The 25,430-nt window shown below is 38.3% G+C and overlaps 1 protein-coding gene across 1 annotated transcript in view; it reads left to right on the forward strand.

The window, feature by feature from the left end:
• Nucleotides 1-25,430, forward strand: part of LOC139742500 (phospholipid-transporting ATPase ABCA1-like) — a 100,359-nt gene continuing 74,929 nt past the window's right edge. Inside the window, exons 1-5 of the mRNA XM_071653070.1 lie at nucleotides 1-210; nucleotides 1,796-2,066; nucleotides 5,381-5,474; nucleotides 18,249-18,390; nucleotides 20,384-20,565. Coding sequence (XP_071509171.1) covers nucleotides 2,001-2,066; nucleotides 5,381-5,474; nucleotides 18,249-18,390; nucleotides 20,384-20,565 — 484 coding nt within the window. The 5' untranslated portion in view covers nucleotides 1-210; nucleotides 1,796-2,000. The remainder of the gene's footprint in view (nucleotides 211-1,795; nucleotides 2,067-5,380; nucleotides 5,475-18,248; nucleotides 18,391-20,383; nucleotides 20,566-25,430) is intronic.

The raw sequence follows: 25,430 nt of genomic DNA on the forward strand, positions 1-25,430 counted from the left end.
AAGAGCTAGCTAGAGCTGCACTGCTTCGCTGGTACGTACATTGGTCGGTTTCGGAACGACGAATCTACAGTGAATTACCAAACAGCCGGCGGGAGGCCGCGGGACAGGGACGGTGTTCCATGTTAAAATGACTCTTCTGTAATGTTAAGCTTACATGCCAATATAAGTGCTGCCTTCATCACGCACGGGGGAGAGAGCAGCTTGAAACAGGTGAGATAGGCCAATATCTCTCTCTGCTTGTTTGATATGATTAACTTGTAGTTTTTGTGTTACATGATTTGCCCTTTTGGGGACCTTATTATGTGCGATGTCACGATACGCATGAGCGCCGGACCCGACCCGCTGGCTTGGCTTTGTTCCCATTCAATAGGCTTACAGACAGTCAACAGCTGTACCAGGTAGTTCGTGGCCGTGGGTATAGTACTGCTGGTAGACGTGGGTTTTGCGCAGCCAGGGAGATAGATCAAATTCCACCTCTATTGTGATTGTCCATAACAAACGGATTTACTCATTGTGCAAGTTACGTTTAGTGAAACTTAAGTGTTTAGCATGTGTATTAAATGTCACAATACTAAGTAAAAATCCTTATTAAAATTCAAATCACATGCAATAACATTTGCATTGGCTTTGAAACAATGCTGTGTGAAGTAACCAATATGTTAGATAGATAATAGATGTATACCCCAGGATGCGCAGCCCGGCCATTACAAAACGAACAAACAAGCATTTAAAACAAAAACAAAAAATGCAGTTTTTTAATGTCAACAATTTGTCCCATATTTTGAATATACTATTCAAATAGACTAGTTAATCTTGGGCAATCCCAGTCTCATTTTATCTGGTTGTTGAGTGCTGTTTAAACATCGCACAACCTTTTAAGTCTGCTCAAACATTCATGGATCGGCTAGTGCTTTAATAGGTCTAGTATATTCAATATTGGCCTTTATCTTCTCAAAGCTGTTTGGTAGACTAAATTTACTATTTTAAAGTAAATTTTGAAAGAAATGTTTGAAGAGAACTTAAATGGGTCTTCTCGTGTGCAACATCAAATAATGTCAGTGTTACTGTAGTGAACTGTTGTGTTTCTCATTGCTTTCTGACTTGTAACAATCTGTTGAACATTCTTCAAATGACATAAATTTATTATCTAGGTGTGCATATAATTGACCATACTGTCTGTTGTTTACAGTTCAGTAATATTCACCAGTTAATCTGTGGGATTGAAGTTACATCTTATTGTGACTTTAAATGTTTTTTGAATTAGATTCAGACCAGATTCAGTTATTGTGTTTTTCTCATACTACTGTTGTACTGACAAAAAGAAGATCTAATATCCTTATCTATGTGCAAATGCGCCGAGTCAAGTATTGTGCTTGAAATGTGGTAGTTTATTATTTGCATTCCCAAACAGCTCATGAAAAAAAAAACAGTGCAAGAGAAATACAAATATTTACAAATGGGGTGTGAATCTGTGTATACCGGTACCATGAAGATTCAAAATAGTATGATTTGAAAAGTAAATTTGTTGGGGCAATTGTCTGAGCAATGGGGTTCTGCATATGCAAAGGCCACATGTACTGTAGCCCATCCTCATATTATGTGTGCCATGTAAGCTTTTTAGTATGATAACATGTAGATCAACTTGTTCTGATGCCATATGTGAAAGTTACAAAATCCCATATTTTATTGGTATGTATACTGGTTTTAAAGCCTTCCTGTTATAGCAGTATGTGCTTTTAAACAGAATCTTGACTGTAAACTCTTCCTCTGGTTTATTCTTTCCTGTGTGCTGCAGATGCGATCATCAGTGTTACGTTTCCAGCTTTCCTATTACTGGATTTTGTGACAGAACAAGCGTTCATCCTTGACTGGGACAAATGCCTATGGTGGAGAATTATTCTTCTTGCAAGTGACATTTTTTTTTAAAAGGAATCATTGTCAGTGAATGTTTATAGTCGCCATTCGTTCTGCGAAGAGAGTGTAGTGTGCACGCGGGGAGTATGGGGTTCTGGCGACAGCTACAGCTCCTCGTGTGGAAGAATTTCACATCGAGAAAACGACAAAAGGTACGAACTGATCATATGACAGAGTTGTACATTGTATGTAAAAATTTGATATGTGGATTGTGAAAGAGTTCATGTGTTCTTACATTGTGGATGTTATTTTGCTTTTTACAGATGGGAAATACACTTGTACATCTATACATGTTTACAAGTAAATGACATCACATTTAATAGGTTATCAATTGACTCTTTTCAAACTTGATTTTACCAACCAGAATTCTTGATTAAGTTTATCTCTAAAAAGATACAGGGAATAATTTTCCTGGTATCGCATCGCAATTTGCTGTGCATTTTTACACCACTGCTACACAAACTAACTTTTGTATAGCAGTTTTCTTCCATAGAGGTGTACAGGATACCATGTGAAATATTGTTCATCAGCTGAAATTGCTAATCAAATTTGAGTTCGAAAATTATTCTCTGAGATAGAAATCTAATGGAATGTAGGTATGATTTCTGGTTAAGTTTAACCTACATGTACCAAATAAAAGGAAGTAATATGAATTCTTTAGTAAATCAGGGAGATATTATAATTGGAAACTATACAGTCATTAAAACAAAAAAGAATGCTGGATTTGACTCTTAATTTCTTTTTATGTGGCTGGTGTGTTGTTCCTCATCAAGTGCTTGTATCTTCCCTGACCCCCCTCCCCCCATAAAAAAACAAAGATTATTATAACAATTATTGTATTTTTTAGTTTTACAAAAATGTGAAATTGGTTACTTGTTCAATGAAAGCTTTAGCCTGAGAAAAGTGCACAAGTTAGATTGAACCCAAATTGACGCAACAATAGTTCCAAGAAGTGTGTTGTTGCACAAAGGACACGAGTTCATCGGGCTTTACATACAGTTTGTACGTCTTGTTTGTGCGTTAATTGGGTGATTTTGCCTTTGTGCGGAGAGGGAACGACCAGGGGATTAAGGAGAAAGGAATACAGCAGATTCTTGTGGAAGTGGTGATTCATGAATCGGCAGGGTGCTAAAAAAAAAAGAGAGAAAAAAAAGAGAAGAAGCAAAGACTGCAAATAGCAGGGCTTCTTGGAGAATGGGGGAGTTGTCACTGTGAGTGTGAGTCAAAGGTCGCAAGCTGCACAGCAGGCTCCGGGGAATGGTGGCTGTGATGTCTCCCCACAGCACCCTTCTGCCCCAACCAACGAAACCTGATTACAATTTGAATTTTTCTCGCTCGTTTTATATAACAAATTGTTGTCCTGTGATTTGTTGTGAGGGTACTGGTGGTGGGTCTGTTAATGGGCTGTGCACGGCTTCCTGGTCTTTTGTTCTCTGGAGGTGAAATCTGCCAGCTGCCTTGATGATCTGACACGCTGGCCCTATTAGTAAATTCTTTTGTTCATTCATATGGCTTTCTTAGATTCTGAATGCAAAAGGAAGCGCAAGATTAAAAACGTATATTACCAAAACAAAGCATCTGCTGACCTTTGACATCTGACACACAGTTTTCCCAAAATGGCTTCCATCAGAACAATTTTGTTTTGGTAGTGTTTTTCCAAAGATTTAACTCTTTGTCATCTTAAGCAATAACTAGTACCGCTGGTACAATGTACTTGGTAAAGCAAAATGGATGCCTCACAGAATTGCACACATGATTGGCTTCATGCCCCTTTGCCCCCCTCCCCCCAGAAAAGAAAAAGAAAAAAGAAAGATATACACACCCAAAGATGAAAAAAATGAGGAAAACATAAAAAAACAAATTCTGGGTTAATGAAGTATTATCAATTGTTCTATTCCTTGAACTCTCAGCAGCAACGTGTGCATGGCTTTCACTGTCTGTTGCAATAGTTACTGTCCGGCACGTGCTTCATTGAAGCAGCTGTTTTTCAACTCACAGTAGTAGGGATTACATCCGTTTAAAAGAGCAAGTACAGTGTAAATTGTGTTTAGTAGAACGTTGGGTATTACAATTTCTATTTCATTTCCTGGCAACTTTCCGCAGTCCAACTTTCTGCATTCCAACTTTACCTGGTCCAAATTTCCCTGGTCCTGCCACCCTAATACAAAAAGACATACCAAATGTAATATGGAAAAGGAAAGAAATGAAACATGGAAAACGAGTAAACAGCATCAACAATCCAGGCTTCCTGTTGTCATTGAAGGTTTTTAAATTATGACATTCACATGAGGCTATATAACTTTTAAACTCTTTATATAATATCATCACCTAATTGTTGCCCAGTGCATAAAATTTGTGGTGCATTTGTGGTGCATTTGTAATACGAGTCACTGGTGCAGCTGTGGACATTGATGCAAGTGTTTCTTTAAAAAATCTGATGTCTGAATATCAAGAAGTGCATGCTTCTTTTATTTACTTTCTAATTGTATGGAAGTTACAATGTCTTGTTTTGTCTATAAGGCAAGTGTAACATTGTTTTCTGATAAGGAATTCAGCCTCTGGCTGCGATCAATGATTTGTTGAATAAAGATACCATTAATAATAATACCGCTAATAATTAAAAAAAAAAGGAAGAAGAAGAATATTAAACAAAGAGAATAAGTTTTGTATATGTATTACTTGATTAGATTCAACCTCCAATGAAAAGGGAGGGCTGGGTTTTTTGTTTGTTTTTTTTTTAAATCAGGCACTGCAGACAATTCTTTTTCTAGAAACTTTACTTGTGTGTGTTTGTGTGTTCTTTTTTTTTTTATAATGTGGAACAAAAGTCGTGCCTACCAGGAGCTTCACAGTGGTTTAATTTGTTCAACCGTATGGCTGAAACAGCCATTTGAAAAGTGTGTAATTTGATCACTGTGTATTGTTTGTACAGTATGTGTGTGTGTGTGTGTGTGTGTGTGTGTGTGAATAATGTGTAAAGGAGAAAAAAATGTTCTCACACGCCAACATACCAGTACGTAATATGCCTTGCCATTTATAGAGTACAATGTCTTTGATAAATTCAGTCGTCTGTATGGTGTGTATGTATTGTAGGTTCATCTTACAGTATGTATCTCGGGCTCTGATGAGAATTCAAGATTTCTGTAAACTGTAAAGGCACTGTCTTTCTTAAATGTCCTTTATAATCAGTGCTTAACATGCTGGCCTTAATTTTGCATATATATATATATATATATCATTTAAAATCTAGCTCTTTTGGATATTAGTTGATCCCATCACATAATTAAACAATCAGTAGGCATGGGATCATTATTATTGGAAGATATCACATCATTGTGCAGTTTATGTATGTATGACTTCATAATGAAAGATGATACATGGTTGCCAATCTACCATGTTTATTTATTTTATCTTAACACCAGTTATTGGTTACAGTTTAAATCAATTTGATTCTTTCTCTCCCCAGATCCGCATTATTATTGAGCTCCTATGGCCACTGGTCATATTCATCATCCTCGCTTCAGTCCGGAAAAATGAGCCGCCGGAATTCAAGAAAGAATGTAAGTTTTAGATACCACTTGGCAGGAATTAGAGTTAACTTTTTTTAGAGACATTTAATCAACCTCTGTAGATTTCATGAAATACATGTATCCCATATTTTTGTGTGAATTTCCTGCGATTAAAGTGAAGAATTAAACAAAATGCCTCTCTAAAGTTCAGGACAGCTTTCAATGTACATATTATTATGGTTATCATGTATGTCCCGTTCTAAATTCTAATGAGACTTTTCTCAGTTTGGTTGTTTGATTTTGCTTTACCATACTAATGAAGTAAACTTAAACATCTCTGGAGTACCGGTAGTCATTCAAATTGTTGTTGTGCAAATAAGAAAGGATGGAAAATGTAAACTGGAGGTTGGCAGCTTGGCTCATGCTCCATTCCCCACCCCACCCACGCGCCTGTTCTGGTACATCAAATGCTGTCACATGTGCAAGTCATGTTGGATTCATGGAAGGACTCAGTCAATGCCTTCTCAGAAGAGCTCAGGCAACCACCGCACAAAGCATCCCTGGATATATCAGAAGTGAAGTGGAAAAATACAAAATGCTGCATGAAATATTAAAAAAAGAGAAAAAGTTGACTTAATATTTCTTCTTGAGATAGAATGGAAAAAAAAAAGCGAGCTCATCAATGTGCAAGATCTGACAGTACTAAATTGTTGACATTTTAAGCCTGCCTTTAATAATAAGAAAAGAAAACAAAACAAAAACAGAAATAGATTTAAAAGAGTCTGTAGAGTGGAAGATAGAAATTTGAGCACTATAACTACCCTGGGCGTGCATTAAGTTTTAGATAAGGAAGAAAAAAAGTTGTTGTCCCCGCCGAACGAGTTCGAGCAGGGGACTATGAAACGGGCTCCGTACGTGTGTGTGTCCGTCCGTCCGTCTGTCCGTCCGTCCGTGTGTCCGTGTGTCCGTGTGTGCATCCGTGTGTGATCAAAATCTTCAATTTGCTACTTCTCTGTCATTTATGAGCCAATTTTGATTCTGTTTGCTTTATATGATAGCACTACATGGGAGCTTTGAAACTTCTACACAGAATTTCAGTCGTGACCTTTGACCTTGACCTTTGACCTTTATTGTACATTTTGCTACAAAATGCTACTCCTTCGCCATTTCTAACCCGATTTCGATTCCGTTTGCTTTATGTGATGGCACTAGGTGAGGGCTTCAAAACTTCTACACAGAATTTTGACCTTTGACTTCTTTGACCTTTGACCTTGATTTTTTGACCTATATTGTACATTTTGCTACAAAATGCTACTCCTTCGCCATTTCTAACCCGATTTCGATTCCGTTTGCTTTATGTGATGGCACTAGGTGAGGGCTTCAAAACTTCTACACAGAATTTTGACCTTTGACTTCTTTGACCTTTGACCTTGATTTTTGACCTATATTGTACATTTTGCTACGAAATGCTACTCCTTCGCCATTTTTAACCCGATTTCGATTCCGTTTGCTTTATATGATGGCACTAGTTGAGGGCTTCAAAACTTCTACACAGAATTTTGACCTTTGACTTCTTTGACCTTTGACCTTGATTTTTGACCTATATTGTGCATTTTGCTACAGAATGCTACTCCTTCGCCATTTCTAACCCGATTTCGATTCCGTTTGCTTTATGTGATAGCACTAGGTGAGGGCTTCAAAACTTCTACACAGAATTTTGACCTTTGTCTTCTTTGACCTTTGACCTTGATTTTTGACCTATATTGTACATTGGCTACAAAATGCTACTCCTTCGCCATTTCTAACCCAATTTCGATTCCATTTGCTTTATGTGATGGCACTAGGTGAGGGCTTCAAAACTTCTACACAGAATTTTGACCTTTGACTTCTTTGACCTTTGACCTTGATTTTTTACCTATATTGCACATTTTGTTACAAAATGCTACTTCCGGCGGGGACATATGTTACGCACCGCGTAATTTCTACTTTTCCTTGTTGCTATGGCAACCAATCTTAATGACGGCTTCGGTATCTATAGCTGTCAGATACTGTTCCCCACTTGCGGTAGAATATGTCTGCGGTCTTTGACGCCTGATAGCTTCCTGAACTACGCTGAAAATAATGCTGTACGAGACAAGTTAAAAGTATCTTCGTTGTTTCTCTACTTCATTTTTGAGACAGCTCTCAAAATTGCAGACACAGCTCATTTCTTTCTTGCTCTCCCCCCCCCCCCCCCCCTGCCACTTTGTCATTGCCCAGACAAAATAAGCATTCTTGGAAATAAAGAATGAAGAGGAAATCCAGGCAAATTGTTCTGTTATCTCTGGTATACATTGATTTCAGAAATTTCTCAGTGTGTAGATTTCCACTGATCTTCAAAATTCAAATTTCAAGTAACTGAATGGTACATGCATAGTGCTTAAACAGTTTAACCAGGAACTACATTTAGGATGGTAGCAATATTCCACTTCATCTCTGAGCAGTTGGAAATATGTTATGCTTGCTTTGGAAGAGAGCCACGAATATTACCAGGGTCCTGAACATAATTGTGATCATGATATCAATTAACATTCTTCTCAAGCCGCAAACTTTATGCATGAGCAGTCTTGAGAGTCCGCAGTTAATCCTTGTCTAGGAGTCCTGTCATTCAATATCATGCTGACTTGCTGTATGGCAGTAATAACATGTGTCTGTTAATGGATACTTCAACAACAGCCTTGCATTGAAAATTAAAGTTTCTACTGGGGGGAAATCAATGGAGAGAGGTGATTCAGGTGCAATGCAGAAATGCAATTGAATTGAAATTCAGCTGTGCCTTGAATTATGATGGCAGATCCATCCTCAAACTCTCAAATACAGGATTCTTGTTTAAACCACGTATTGGATCCTCAGGAATGAACAGTCTATTGAAATTATTGTGAAAAAGCCCATCTTTGCTTCCCAAGGGGAAAAAAATCTGATAAACACGCTTGAATTAATACAATTAAAAGGTGACACATTTGACAAAGACGGAACACACCCTTCATCAAAATAATATGTGACTGAATAGCTGTTGTAATCATATCCTGTACTTTGTTAGTCTTTGTTTGCGTGTATTTAACAATGTGGTATAGTGGATATGATTATTGACATAGGTACAATGTACATGTCAGTAGACAGCCTTGTTGGACCCTATCTCATAGCCATGTATTAACTTCTTTTCAGTCGACATGCACCTACCAATGTGCAGTTTCTAAAACTACGTGTAGACTGTTAGCAGTCTTCAGATGTACATGAAATATGATTTGATTTCAAATATATACACCAAGGTGTAGAACTAGTCAGTAATTAAAGCATGAATACCAGTGTTCAAAGTTGATGACAATGTGTCGTGCAAATGTTTGTTCAGCTTGATAGACTGAATATCTCATGCTTCAACAGTTGTGTCCCTTTCTGTTAATACCTGTATTAAATTTCATTAAGTCATACATGTATTTTACAGTTCACTGGGTAATCACTGATGTTTTACGCCTGCGTTTGCACTGCACCCCTGAGCTGACGAAGCAGTGATGAGGTTTCACTTGACATTAAAATGAACAGAAATCTAATTCTGTGAAGTGACATTTAATCCTGTTGACAAGTGAAGAATAGCAGCCCTTGTTGCCTGGGGGGATTGTCACGGCTCAGAATTTATTCTTGAGATTGCAGACTATGTTGCTAATTAGGTAAAATTACATGCTTACTTGTGCCCCCCCCCCCCCATCTGATATGCGCTTGCTGGGGTACATGTACAGAGTGTATAATGTATGAATACTTTAAATTGTAGGATTCCCTGTCTGCTACTAAAATGTATTAGACGGTACCTGCTTGCCCCGATCAAGCAAGTGGGTGATTATTTTCTGTGATGTCACGATCCTTGATTTTAACAAGAGTAGGTCTGTGTTTTCTATTAATTTAGTGATCTGAGATCTTAGAGGATGTGACATTGAATGATTTTTTTTTTTCTGCTACTGCAGTTTGCCACTGTGCAGCTGCTTTGCTATTATTATTGAATGAGATCTGCAGCTATTGAGCTGTTTGGCTTGAAAAAGTAAGGCAGAATCCATTGCTTCTCTGTTTGTGACTTTGGCCATTAATTCCTCTGCACGTTCCAATGGACTGTGATTACAGTACTGGTAGGCCTATACAGTAACAATTAACATCATGCAACCAGAATGGTAAAAGCAGGGAGGCACTTCCTTGGTAAAAGTGTCCTAAAAAAAAAAAATGATGTGGCATGGCAATATGAAGTTATGGAATTATCAAGCTTCATATGTTTTTACAGAGCTGCTCATGAACCATTTATGCTCCTTTTGTTTGTATTGAAGTGCAGTATCCCTAATTGCAGTGATGGTCAACTATTATCAACTTTTGAGGTACATCATAACTCATTAAATATATATATATATTTTTCATAGTATGATATACTGGTGAAGGTGGCAGATGACTGTTTGAATTATCCACTTTACATTAATTTCTATTGTGCTGAGAACTCCTGTCAGTGTATTTGCCCATGTTTCATGCTCAAAATTATCCTGTCTTCCCATCAAACTACAACTTTTAGCACATCGTTAAAGGACAAGTTCACCTTCATAAACATAAGGATTGAGAAAATGCAACAATATTAGTAGAACACATCAGTGAAAGTTTGAGGAAAATTGGACAATCGATGCAAAAGTTATGAATTTTTTAAATTTTTGTGTTGGAACCGCTGGATGAGGAGACTACTACAGCTTGGGAGTCATATGCGTACAACAGTATAAAGAAAATATAAAAGAAAATTCAACATGTTTTCACTTTTTTCGCATAATAAAAGAGCAATTGACTTGCCTCTTTCTAAAGGCAGGGGGAATAATATTACCCATAACATTTATCGGTAACGAGTCAGGGGAATGTGTACTTTTTTTCAAAAGATGGAATTTTGTGAAATTCTCTTTATATTTTCCTTATATTGTTGTACGCATGTGACATCTAAGTTATCCATACACTGCAGTAGTCTTCTCATCCAGCGGGTACTGCAAAAAAACTTCAAAAATTCATAACTTTTGAACGGATTGTCTGATTTTCCTCAAACTTTCAATGATGTGTTCTACTAATATTGCTACATTCTCTCAATCCTTATGTTTATGAAGGTGAACTTGTCCTTTAAGACTCAGAGTATCATTCTGTTCCAAAGTTTTGTTGATTGATTATGTGGTGTATGTAGAAAAAGAAAAACTGTAGAGAATACAAAACTACATACAATGTACTTATGTAGTGAATGCAACATTGACTGCAGTTTTGAAACTCGTATTAAACACCCGACATAAAGAATGACACTTGTACTGTGTACCTGGTGGAAGTGTACTGATAACTACAGCCGTACTCTGTAGTGATAGCGTTGTCTTTTTGGAAATGGGATTGAGCTGTTTATTTTGTCTTGAAGATCTGGCCTCCCCTTTTGATCAGGGCAGTGTAAACAGTGGACAGGTTTGGTATTATCAGTCTGGAAAAAAAACCCTTCATTGTTCATTGCCCAGTTGCCGATTTAGATAAAAGCCTGAAAACAAATGAACAAAGGAATCTTGACACTGCAACTCGGATTGGCAAGCATTGCGTGATTATTGCACCCATAGGAATACAGGAGTGCTGTGCTGTACATTCTGATTTCTACTGTTCATCCATGTCTTTGTATTGATGGATATATGTCAGTCACCTCTAGACATTCCTGGAAGATCTTCATATTTTCCTGGATTTTTTTTTTTTACATTTCAAAATACATAATTTGTATGCATGAGACTGAGAGAGGTGATGGAAGAATTAAAGAGTAATCTTAGTTTGTTTCCATTTGAAGAATAGAGCAAGGGAATCTAATCTGTACGATTGAATGAAAAGCAAGTGGAAGCAACAAGTTGAATGTACAAATAGCTGAACCTCAAGAAGGGAATTCAACTGACTTCTCATCCTGATGTGAATCACAAACTGGTCATTAACTTCACCATGAGCTAAAGCAGAGTGGTCGTTGACTGCCCGATGAAATGAGCTAGACGTGCACAACTCCATTGTTGCCATGGTTACCCCTCTTTTGTACCATGATTCTTTATGACTGTTGCCCTTAGCAACTGGAAAGCATGATTTCCATGGATGATAACCGCTCGCCTTTTTTATATCTTTTTTCTTCCTTTCTAAAGGGTTTAGACAGTTTTATTCCTGTCTCAGCATTAGTAAAGTCCCTGGATTGGTTTATTAAACATGGCTGTTGAGGCGTAATGTTGTCAGTCACTCTGGATCAGACAATGAAAACTACTAGGTTCATTTGCATCATCCCTGGAACATTCTGTCTGTCTGGGGAACAATTTCTCAGCTTTCTTGAATAATCTTTAGGCTGCCATGGAACAATATGTGACCCGCTACAACAAAAGGATCCGAAAGTCGGGGGAGGAAAATTTTCTGAAAATGGCATGATATTATTCCCATACTCTTCTACTTTAATTCCATACATAGCACAACTCATAAAAGTACTTGGTTGTGGAGATATCGATGATTTTATCAGCCCACGTCTGGTGGTTGAGGAAATTAGAGTTTCGAGAAAAACACCTTCAAAGTAGTCCTTCCGACGCTCTCATGGTCAAGGGCAGGCAAGACAGTTTTCACCGCTTGACAATAGAAGGCCTGCTCCAAGCGACCTCCGTCATGTTCATTCAAGCTTAGCGCCAGCGGTCCATCCATGACTAATCGGTAATCAGGATGCCACGCACTGACCAATCAGATCACTCCCTCGTTGCTAGGGTGGAGTCTAGCTGCGGCGCTAAATCAAAATCTTCGGACACGTTTCTTTTACATTGAAAGTCGGAAAATCATGACCCAGAAAAACGCTGATTTCTTGCCTTTCCTTTGATCATTTAGCTTCGAAATTTCGGCAGATGATGAACAAAACATTAGACTAGTTCAGGGTGGTCCACAACTTGAAATTTTAGCATGTTGCAAGCTCAGAATCTGAGAATATTGCAGAAATTGAATATGCGCGGAGCGCACACGATGAGTACGTAGTACGCAATATTTTGCTGCTTATCTCTCTTTGTGCTGCTTACATTCAATGTTCTCTCTCATGTTTTGCACACAAATATCTAAAGTACCTGGTAGTTTGATGTTTCTTATGTTATGCACATGTTTTGCACATTTTTTAATACTTTTACTTTGAGCTTGTTGCAAATTCTTAAGGATGTTGCATAGCATGTTGCTGGCTTTTTAGGATGTTGCACAAGAATTTTAGCATGTTGCAGCGACATGCTAAAACCCCTCGTGGACCACCCTGCTAGTTACAAAATTATGCAAAAAACAGAAATCCAATTGTTTAGACCAATTTTGATGATGTGACTTCAAACTCGATTTTCTCGGCTCAGCCGTTAACGAGTGTAGGATCCTTTTGTTATAGCGGGTCACATATATTCTGAGGGGAAAAGACTGATTATCTACAATGTACATGTATCTACCAGTATCTCTTCTTCTATACATTCTTTTCAGATACAGAATTTTGAAGGGGAAAAAGTAATAATGTCTAAACGTAAATATACTAGTAGCAGGAATGTATAGACAGAAAAGTTCCATACTGAACTCTTTCAGATTTTCTGATAGTTACTGTATGTGGCGTAAAATGTCAGATGGTATTTTAAGATGGCAGTCTTTGACATGTTTTTTCTTTTTTTTCAATCAACGACTTGTATGTTTGGTGATTTCCTGCTCTACAGTGATATGGGTATAGTCTCTGTTCTAGACCTTTCCATTATCATTTCCAGATAGAAAAAGGGTACAAAGGCCAGCTTAGAATAACATGCAATAGTTGGGCAAGATCTGCCCGAACAAGCAACTGGTAGAGCAAAGAAGAATATGAATGGCTGATTTATTGTAAACTGTTCCGCATGTTATACGTGTACTAGAGCAGAGCTAGGAGGATTGCTGTACTGTGCCTAGAGTTTTTCTGCAGTTGAAAAGACAAAGGTTCATTTCTTTGCCACTGGGCTGCCGTGGCATTGAGACTGTGTGTTGTGCAAGTCATACTTTACAGATGGCATCGATTCAACAGCAGACAACACAGTGTGCGTCCTGCCCACAATCTCGTGCAATAAACAGATCAATACAGACGGAGATGACAGTCTAAAGTTTGGTCATGTCAAACCACCTGACATTTGCTCAGACTTTCTTTCATAGAAACCTTTTCAAATTGTGATGCTCAAATTCTTTGATGTACAGTGTGCCTCTGCCAAAAATTCTGGGCTGTATGGGATAGTGCCCTCACAGTCGCATTTGGTCAAGGTCATGAAAGGGCTAAAAGCTTTTGAGTCTGGAATGAGACTATAGTTCAGACACAAGGACACACGCATTTTGACTGAGGCATTCACTGCTTTGGAGTTACAGTTTGTGCTGCATTAATGATGTCATTACCTTATGAAATTTGCAGTCAAGATTGCAACTTGTATCATTCTTTCATGCAAGTCATGCAAAATTTACCAATTCTAAAACTTTTTTACATGTAGCTAATATAAAATTTTAAAGATCCTATATGAAGGGAATAAATGTTCGTAAAATTCGTTTGTAGATGAAATATATGTTGGTAATTGACCAATTATGCAAAAAGTTTGGCTCAAATCCCCGCAAGCATCTAGATATCCGCTATTTGCAAGTCCCAAACATCCCCCTCCCTCCCCCTCGAAAACCAGCCACAGTACGGGACTCCAAAAGTTGTGACGTCACGCCAGGGTAGTTAGAGCCACGGGCCCCGGATGCTCTGTAGAAAAGCATTTGGCATCGGGAAAGAATTTCTGTCAATTTTTTTTCAAAGTCTGAAATCTCTGCTATTTATACTTTTGACACCAACTCTTTACTGTTTGTCTACACTTAATAGTATTATCATGAACTGCTTCTTCTCAAACAATTATTTTGTATTACTATGATCTGCAACAAGCCCAAATTTCACACAATTATCACAATTTTCTCCTCATAGTTTTGGTGCGAAAGTAGATCCGGTCGGCCGTCGGTCGGTATGACGTATCACCTCGCAGCTCGTATCGTATGCATTGTACGTACGTACGTGCGGTTCACATTTGTATCATCGTAACTTTTTCATAGCGGTTCGTTTCGAAATTTCGCGTCGATCAATTTTGAGCTTTCACTCCTTCCGAAAATGGCCGAGAACAGTGAGTTATCAGAGTGATCTTTTTATGGACTTTGAGGAGTACGTTAGTGAAGAGGAATGAAGCGACAAAAGCAGAGAAGGGGACGAGAATATAGACGAGGACGATGGAAGTTGGGAAGATGTAAGCTGGGGAGAGGACGATGGAGAAGTGGGAGAGCAAGGTGCTGTCGACGTCAATCCAGCCGGGGAAGCAGCGGCAGGGCCACGGGTGCCGCAACCCTATGAGCCGCTGCCTTTCGATGGAGATGGAATGGCAAACGACGGGGATGCTCCTCGTCTCGATTTTAGACATATTCATTAAGACATATTTCAAATTTCATGGCGAAATGATGTTTCTATCTTGAGAAATTTAACTTTGAAATCACAGCAATATCACCCCATTTTTTTACGAGCACGCATGAAAATGTGACCCAAATCATGTTTGCAAACAACGCCGAAAAGCTGCATTCGCGTGTGGATCTCCAGCGATCAGATAATGAGCGTACAGCGGTTAGAAAATACGCGTAACAAGCGCAGAAGCCACTCCCCCTATGTGTTGTCATACCCTGTGTGCGCTGCGTGCGTACGTACGTGCTCGGTATTCAGTTTACATTCGATTCACATGTACCGTATTGAGCGCCCTACAACACGTACGAACCCCGCGTATGTATGCAGGCGCAGCTAGCTAGCAGCAGCTAGGCAGCCCCGCCGGTAAAATTCGGGGAGCCGAGCGGACGAGAGAGCATCGCGATTGCAAGCCAGGGCAGCCGGCATGGCGAGCATGGTTACGTTCGCACTTTGGCTAAGCGGACATGATTGTATTCACAACCGACTTCTCGGCTTTATAGTGCCAGTGACTCGAGCATCGCGAGTGCACTTTCGAAATATAAATGCCATATAAATGAACAACGATAAGATCATAACCAATCCACAAGTAAACTAATAATAGTAGACAGAAATTTAGTCTGGTTGTTTTGCAAGACGTACGTGATTTGTGAGCGTGACTGTATCCGATATGTACAGTACAGGGTGCGTGCTATGCTGTGATGCGTGTTGTAGGCCTATAGGAGCTATCGCAAGCGACACCAGCCCAGTTTCCTGCCTCGATATGCACATCATACACAACACATACACACACACACGTAGTGACACACACACACAGAGGTAGCTCTTTGCTGGCAGCATCTGGCGTCCGCACCGTACCGCGCGCTGGCACGTACAGAGTCGCATCACTCGCGGATTAATCTTTTACGCGGGACGTTATTTTTCCAACCAAAATAAAACTAAAAAAGTCCTCTCAAAATTCTAAATTTTCTGAATATTATGTGATGTATCAAAAAATCGTTCACTAGAACATTTTTTTCTAATAATTCTTAAACAAATTAGAACATAAAATCCATCATAAGAGAGCGATATGACGCAATTTTAAAGCTTTGACAGCACTGCATTTGCGTGGACATAAGAGGGAATACCCTTACGTGACATCATAATCTAGGGGTCTTGACTCAACGGGGAATAAGGCTTCGATATTTTGACGAAATTTGAACGCATATTCCTCAAAAACCAACCTTTTTAGGGGTTTGAAAGATGTGAGATAGGAAAGTATGGTTAATAAGCCTTTCAAAAACACAAACAGTCCAGTTTTTGGCGATCGGCTTCTTATGTGAACTTTAATGAAACTTGAATAACTGCCAACAGTTCAATTATACTTGTGTACCCATTGAGGACAAGGTCTCAAGTGTACTCGGGCTAGTGTCTATAGGAAATGCATGTTGTAGCTACATGTACATTGTAAATCAAACCGTCCTCAGTGGGTTAAACATGGACTATAGTGTTTCTCTTTTTAAGGCAGTGTAATGTCTGTACCTAATGGAATGTATGTATAAATGAAAAGAAAACTGACTAATTTAAAGGGACTGTACAGTACTGGTTGAGACCTAATTTCAGGTTTGTAACATTTTTAGGTGAGACAATAAGAAATCTCATACGAAATATGAAAGAGCATGCAATTCTATGAGAAATTCAACGTTTGTTTGATAAAAATTGGTTTTGAAATGGCTGAGATATCCAAAAAGAGCGATTCTAATAAAGTGTGGGACCCACACTTTGGAACGATCGCTTTGTTTTATTTTGTTTTTGGATGTTTCAGTTATTCCAAACCCGATTTTCATCAAATAAACTTTGAAATGCTCTTAAAATGGTATGCTCTGTGCTATTTCATAAGTGTTTTCTGGTATCTTGCAAAACTTTAAAAGCCCAAATTCTCATCTCAACCAAAACTGTACTATCCCTTTAAAGACCGAAACACATTTCTAGAAATCATGATGGGTTAGGAAAAAATTTCCAGAGATTTGTGAGCAGTGGACATTTACTGGGAAGAGCATGGTGAAATAAACAACAGCATGAATTTTTCTTTTGCTATCAATTGTTGAGAAGAAATAATCCTTCAGAAGATTAATTAAAACTTTGAGCCTGCTATAACCTCTCTGAGTCTCCATGGTGATGTTTAGAAGGACTCTTGGAGAAAATTCTTCATCATGCTTGTCTCATGGTCACTGGATGAAATATAACCACTTCAATCAATTCCTGGAATATGTTGCTTTTTTTTTCAGTAAAGGCAACAAGGCTTCCTAGTTTTTATAATTTAGACTTGTATAAGCTCTTGAGTTTCAGTTTTGTAAAGTCAGAAAGAGAAAATGGTGATGGGGGAGGGGAGGAATGCAGTACTCTTGTATAACATCCAAGACAATGGTTTACTAATAGGTTGTGTGAGAAGGCTCATCACGTAATAATGAGCTTCGCCGAGCAGTGCCAATTTGTGCCAGGTTTCTGCAAGAGGCACTTCAAGGCAGTATTAGCCTCATAAACATGGCTTAGCACTGATACACTTCCGACACAAATGGAATAGTAGAAGTTTCATGAAATGTCAGATGGAAATAATCCAGATTATATGGAAATTTGTTTATTAAAAGCTGTATGGTGATGTTTGTCATTACAAGATCACAAAATATGTACCAAGACCCGTTTACATCGTCAATGATTTTAACACTGGTTCACATACATTTCTTTCTTGACCCATTTCACTCTTTTTTATTTTAATTCGTTACTCCCTATGTGAATTAGCCTTTGATTTAAAATAAAATTGCAAAATAGGTATTTGTAGCTATGAAGGCCTGGATGTCTCCTTCTCTTAGTGTGTAGAATTACTGGATCATCTACAATGTATAAGATGGCATGCAATTCAGCCTCTAGGCTGCTTTGTTTGACCAGAATATTTTAAAACGGGGAATGTTCGCGTGCATTTTAATTTCGCGAATTTTGCAAGAGCCAAGATTTGCAAAATTAAAATACATGTGAAAGTTCTCGTCTACACTGTATACATTGAATACCTGTGACAATTTGCGAAAATTCCATGTTGTGAAAAAGAACCATCTGCTCCAATGCGCAAAAATTTTGTGTCATGAAAATATCTTGCTTTATAGTAAACCAGTTTCTGTAGATATTATATTTACATTTATCTATCTCTGCAAATGAAATCAGACGATTGATTATGTCTCCAACTAATACAAGTCTCTCATTGACCTGTGTATTTAAATTTGTCACTGAATTTCCTTTTGAAACATTATGTTCGATCTGCTGGTTTCTTTCTCATCTAGGTCATTTCTCTTCCAAGGCCATGCCGTCAGCTGGAATGGTTCCTTTCTTCCAGTCGCTGGTCTGCGACTCCCTCAACAAGTGCAGCAAGACCGACCTGGAGAGCGATACAGCGGGAAAGGTCAACGACTTCTCTCAAGCCAAGTAAGTTCAATTCAGTTCAAGTTAATTTTCCTTTCAACATGAATACAAAAGACAATTAATACTATGGAAACAAACACATAGATAGATAGATAGATAGATAGATAGAAAGAAAGATAGAGAGAGAGAGAGATAGAGAGATAGAAAGAAAAAGAGATAGACAGATAGACAGATAGAGAGAGAGATAGATAGAGAGAGAGAGAGAGAAAGAAAAAGAGATAGATAGATAGATAGACAGAGAGATAGAGAGAGAGATAAATAGACAGAGAGAAATAGAAAGAGAGAGAGACAGATGTAGAGGGAGAGAGAGATGAGAGGAAAGACAGAGGGAAAGGAAAGGGAAGAGGGAAGGAGAGAGAGAGAGGAAGAGAGAGTGTGTGTTTTCTTGTAGATAGCAATAAAGTCAAATCAAAGTACTAGTAGGACTTATATTCCTTGTATACAGAGACTTTTACTAGTGTGAAAGATGCTTGGTTGTTCATACATGTTTGAGCCTTGGTATTTTATAATGCTCCAATTTTATTCAGTTTTTTTTTTTGTGTGTGTGTGAGTGGTGAGGGAGGGGGCGTACTGTTAGAATATGTACTGTGTGTGACATTTATGAATTTTATGTGCCTGAATTTGTGTTGGACAAGTACAGTGTATTATAGAAGAGCTGCACATGCACCGCAGTCATGAGCATGAAGATTTTAAATGCGGAGGAGATAGAGAAAAAGGGGTGGGAGATGGAAGAAATGGAAGGATGCAGGCAATTATGTTGTGACATTTATCGTTTACAAGATAATGCGCTTGATCGATACACGATGTATTGGCCATTAGTGCCACGCCCCCACCATGGCAACTGCATAGCAACCGGAAGCAGGGTTCTCCCTGTGCAGATTCGATCATGGCCTCTGCCCTAGAATCGTACAAAGTGCAGCACGGATGGAGTTCCCAGTACCGTATCGTGGGTCGCAGTTTGGTGAAAGTGATTACCAAATGTTCGTTGTGCACAGCCAAGATGCTGCTACTCTAGATTTATGTGGTAATTGACATGTTGCTGGACTAGTCTCAAGTAACAGACCTTTTTTCATTTCTTTTGAAAAAAATCTAATTCATAGCATGACTACAGGAATGTATTGGACAGTTTCAGCCACAAAACCCGTAGAAGAGTAAACTATTTTTTCGGCTATGAGGATGGTTGTTTCAAACCATCTTTGAAACACGGAACATTCAGAAATGTACGTACAGTAGATGACAACCATGATTTAGCCCAACAATAAAACAAAACAAGACTAAACTGAATTGCAGATGCACTGAAATGTGAAAGTGCAAAGTTTAGCTAGAACTGCAGTCCCATGATTGTGCAAAGAAAATCCACTATTTGTAAATGATCGAAAACCCATGGCTGTTGCTAAACAGCTCTTCTAAGTTGTCAGTGTTAGGAAAGAAAGTGGGCATCATGACCGAAACATAGGAAGACTTGTGACGTCTTGGCAGTAAATTGCAGCAAAGTTGTTTTTGCGTGAAATGCTGAAGTCACGTGATGTGAATCAAAAGTATCCCATGATCCACTTTTGCCAACTTTTATAAATACAAACTCAACTGGCATGCTTCCAGGGAAATTTTAAGAAAAACTGCTAAATCGTTTTCCTGCTGCAAACTTTCTGATGATTCACTGTGATGCCTATTGTTAACTAATGATTGATCATAATTAAAAGATTTTTATTTTGTAGATTGTGTTGCACAAATATAGATCAATTGCATTGGTATGTGTGATATCTGTATTTGTATATTTGCATTTATATTTTCTGCCTTCACCATTTGAAAATATCCATCGTGATTACCATAGAAGCATCTTCGTCTGGTTCATGATAGTAAAAAAAATGGCATTTTTTTTTCTCTCTGCAGTGCCAAAAGACTCTTACGTCCATGTGCATTCTTCTTTATACCATTTACTGGTACCTCCATTTGAACGTGTTTATTCTTTTTACTCCTTTCATCTTTGCCGTGATAGATTATCCATTCTGATAGAAGACATCCAGAAGATCCTCGGCAACAAGACCTTTGTCGATGACCTGGAGAAACTCCTTGCTCAACTCGGTGACTTGGAGCAGCAAGGGGACTGGTGGAATCAACAAACAGGCTGGTGGAAGAGACTAACACAGCAGACTGTTGCCAGTGGGCCTTCTGTACCAGGTAAGCCTAGAGATGTTCTGACATTTAAATCTGCTTCCAAACTAGTGAAATATTGCTCCAGGGAAACCCGTTTACGAGGAACTTGCTTACGAGGTATCGCTTTTAATGAAGTTAAAATTGGCAGTCCCAGCGACCTTGTTAAAGTAAAACAGAATTTCCTTGTATTTGACTTTCCGGAAATCATCACTCGGAATTGTGTTTGCAAGGCCAGTTTCGTAGAGAAAAATGAGGACAGGTTGCCTGATTTTGATTCCTCTATCCACACTTGATCAAAGGGCAGCAAAAGTACAGCGATTCCCCCAACCAAATCTCACAGTATTTTGGGCATGTACTGTGCTTGAATGTTCCCAGCTTGCCTGCTGCATATTTTCACAGTGCATAGAAACGTGAGAGCAAGACGTTGATCGGCGACTTCTAATAAAGTGTGCTTATAAACAGAGCCATGCGAGCCAGAGGATGTCATTTGAGTATTCCAAACTTTGCTGCGTTTCATGCCACCAGATTTACACTGGCAAAGCTCCAAGAAGACAGAAGGATTTTAAGCGAGTTTAAGCTCTAGAATCAGATGCCACCGTATCTGAAAAGACGGTGGTAGTTTAAAGGGGTAGAGAAAAAGGGTGCACACATTTTTTTTTGCTGTCTTTATGAATTCGTAGTATGTATACTGTATTGATTGAGTGTAATAATGGCCGCCATGTGCTCTGTGTGGTTAGCAATAAAGCATTGGTGTAATGTACATAATCTTTCTATCCAGACATGCCCATTAGCATGATTTTACAAATTTTTAATATATGTTTTTATCGTTAAAGAGATGATATAGTTTTAATTTAGATGGAATTTCAGGTTTCCAACTTTCAAGTATTAAAGAACATACAACACAATGCTATGAGGAATTCAAAGTTTATTTGATGAAAACTGGTTTTGAAATGACTGGGATAGCCAAAAACAAAGTGGTCCGATTAAAAGGTAGGACCCACCTTTTATGAGGACCACTTTGTTTCACTTTGTTTTTTAATATCTCAGTCATTTCAAAACCAATTTTCATTAAATAAACTTTAAATACCACTTAGAATTGTATGCTCTTTAGTTCTTTCTTTTTATACCCCCGCCAAACGAAGTTTGAAGGGGGTATATAGGAATCAGCGGACGGTCGGGCGGTCGGGCGGTCGGGCGGTCGGGCGGTCGGGCGGTCGGGCGGTCGGTCGGGCGGTCGGGCGGTCGGTCCGTTGCAAATCTTGCGTCGCGAACTACTTCCTCAGTTTTCAACCGATTCCCATAAAACTTGGCACAGATGTGTGCCTTGGGTTGTAGATGTGCAAGACGTATTTTTTGACAGTACCCAAAAGTACGTTGCCATAGTAACGGCATATTATGGGCAAAAATGGGTACAAATCTTGCGTCGCGAACTCCTCCCACAGTTTTTGATTAATTTTTATGAAATTAGGTACAGATGTTCATCTGAATTTGTTAATGTGCAAGACACATATTTCCGCAGTGGCAAAAAGTGCGTTGCCATGGTAATGGCATATTATTGGTAAAATATAGGGCAAAATGCTTCATGGCAAAACTGCTTCATCAGTGTTCTTCCAATTCTCATGGAATTCATATTGAATGTTTGTCTTAGGATATAGGTCAGCATGATACATTTCTTGACAGTGACAAAAAGTATGTTGCCATGGTAACAGCTCACATATTATGAGCCAAAATGATGGAAAATTTTGTGTTGCAAACTAATTCCTCAGTTTTTGCCCAATTTCCATGAAACTTGGTACAGATGTGTGCCTTTGGTTGTAGATGTGCAAGATGCATTTTTTGACAGTACCCAAAAGTACGCTGCCATGGTAACGGCATATTAATGGCAGAAGATCAAGGAAAGATCTTGCGGATTTAACTACTTCCTCAGTTTTTTGACCAAAGCTTATGAAATGTGGCACACACCTTGATCTTGGTGGGAAGATGTGGAAGACATATTTTTCGGACGTGTCGGAAGCTGCATTGCCATGGTAACGGCATATAGATGGCAGAAGATCAAGGAAAGATCTTGCGGATTGAACTACTTCCTCTGTATTCGACTGAAGCTCATGAAATGTGGCACACACATTGGTCTTGGTGGGAAGATGTGCAAGACATATTTTTTGGACATGTCGGAAGCTGCGTTGCCATGGTAACGGCATATTAATGGTGGAAGATCAAGGAATGATCTTGTGGATTGAACTACTTCCTCAGTTTTTGACAAAAGCTTATGAAATGTGGCACACACAATAGTCTTGGTGGGAAGATGTGCAAGACATATTTTTCGGACGTGTCGGAAGCTGCGTTGCCATGGTAACGGCATTTAAATGGCAGAAGATCAAGGAAAGATCATTCCTTGGGTAAGACTGTCGTCACGGGGTGGGGGTATTAATCACCTTAAGTGATATTTCTAGTTTTATAAGTAGTTTCTGATTCTGATTACCTCACAAAAATTTAAAATCTGAATCCCCATCCAACCAAAAATATACAGGGGCGGATCTAGCTTTTTATAAAGGGGGGGAGGGTGTGGGAGGGGGGTGTCCCCCCTCCCACAGTAGGGAGAATTTTTGAAAATCTGTGTGTGAAAATGGCGTTTTCTTGCATCTAAAACACCACTATTTTTGGTATAGAGGTCAAAATACATAAATAGAAAAAAATAAAATAACAAGTTAAAAAAAAAAGATAAGATTTGAAAAAAATGGTCCCCGGATTTTTTTTTTTTTTTTTTTTTTTTTTTTTTTGGGGGGGGGGGGTTGCAACTCCCCCTCTAGATCCGCTTCTGATATACCATCCCTTTTTAAAAAAAAAGAGAAAATATGTTTGAATGACGAAGTTTTTGTTTTAAATGAAATTCAATCTAACATGAAAAGTTTCTGTAATTTTTCAATGTTTGAGCGAAATTATAATTTTTTTTTTCAAGATGTTTCTTTTTTCCCTGCTCTGCAAGAGTGTGCATCTTTAATGTGCTGAGGTTGGCAGTATTGAATATAAACTTATCTGAAATATCAATTACGGTGCCAGAAGAGCGGTTTTCCCTGAAAACCAAGTAATCTCCTGCCATGGCATCTTTCCAGATATCTTTACAAAAGAACATGAACTTGCATGTGTAGTTTATTCTGTTTATTTTGGTTGGACATGAAATCCACAGTCTTATCCTTTGGAGTTTTATTGTATTTGTACACTGCTTGCAAAGGTGAGTAAACTGATATAGATGCTCTTCAAGGAATTTATGGCTTGGTTTACACAGTTCAGTAATCCCCACAGCCTTTAAAGGTATTGATTACCATTTGGAGCAGTGATTTAGAAAAATTAAAGCCTAAAATATATGGAGATTTTCTCAATAAACCATAACTGTAGAGGGTTTATTCTAGAAACAATTTTATTATAGCTACAATTTTTTTATTGTTCACATTTTGTATAAAACAATACTTAACATTGATTATATGCTGATTAAAATTTTTGCTGTGGTTGTTTCTATCCTTAATTCACATATTAGAACTATCTTGAAGCACTAAGTTTAGGTTTTGTTTCATGTGTAATTTATGGTAAATAATGCCTTTTATACTAGACACTGTCTTTCCATGCAGTGTTTGGCATCATTGGCAAACTGCTGTGAGATTTGCGATGGTTATAGAGTTTAGGATTGTTGCTGTAAGACTTCATTAAAGCATGCCTCATGCTATTAAAGGACAAGTCCACCATCATATACATGTGGATTGAGTGAATGCAGCAATGTTATTGGAACACATCAGTGAAAGTTTGGGGAAAATCGGACAATGCCTTCAATAGTTATGAATTTTTACAGTATCTGCATAGTCACTGCTGGACGAGAAGACTACTAGAGTGTATGATGTCACATGCGTACAACGATATAAGGAAAATATAAAGAGAATTTCTCAAAATTTTACTTTTTGAAAAAAGTGCACATTTCCTCGACTCGTCATTGACGTATGTTAAGGGTAATATTATTCCCCTTGCCTTCTGAAAGAGAGAAGTCACGTGTTCTTTTATTATGCGAGAACAGTGAAAATATCTTGATTTCTCCTTATATTTTCTTTATATCGTTGTACTCATGTGACATCACAAGCTGTAGTAGTCTTCTCATCCAGCAGTGACTAAGCAGAAACTTCAAAAATTGATAACTTTTAAACGGATTGTCTGATTTTCCTTAAACTCTTGCTGATGTGTTCTATTAATATTGCTGCATTCACTCAATCCACATGTCTATTAAGGTGAACCTGTCCTTTAAATACTGTAAAGCAAGAAATTTTTGTATGTATGAAACTTTTGCAAATGTCTATATCACAACAACACACAGAGAGACAGAGAGATTTACAAATTGCAGTACGAATCTAATTTGATTAAAAATGAAACATTTATGTGAATTAATCTTGTTTGAACCCAACATCGAAGACTTGCATGTAATTGTTTTGAAAGATGAGATTTTGTTGTTGTTGTTGTTGTTGACATGTTTAATATACATTTAGTATGTATGATATTCTTGTCCCAGGAATCATGGCCATTTTTATGTATATTGAACCTGTATTGACATTTGTGCAGTTGTCGTGTATGACTGCAAACCAGACATTCAGAGTGCGTATGAATAGAGAGGACAAGATGTCCTCGCCATGCCGGTTTCCTTGGATACCGTGAGACCAGGTGGTGTCTACGGTGGCAAAATGCAAGGGATGAAATATGTCATCAAAAACCTTCTCAGCAGTGACAGACTTTTCTGAAATCAGATGATATAGCGCTCTCATCTGCAGTAGAACATTTCTGCATTAAATGTATTCAAATTGAATGCATGCTACATTTACAAAAGATTGCCATATCAACCACCAAAGCGTGCCAGG

This window comes from Diadema antillarum, unplaced genomic scaffold (genome assembly GCF_040938485.1).
Source record: "Diadema antillarum isolate AM-2024a unplaced genomic scaffold, OU_Dant_1.0 scf00000003, whole genome shotgun sequence".
NCBI classification, from domain to species: Eukaryota; Metazoa; Echinodermata; class Echinoidea; order Diadematoida; family Diadematidae; genus Diadema; species Diadema antillarum.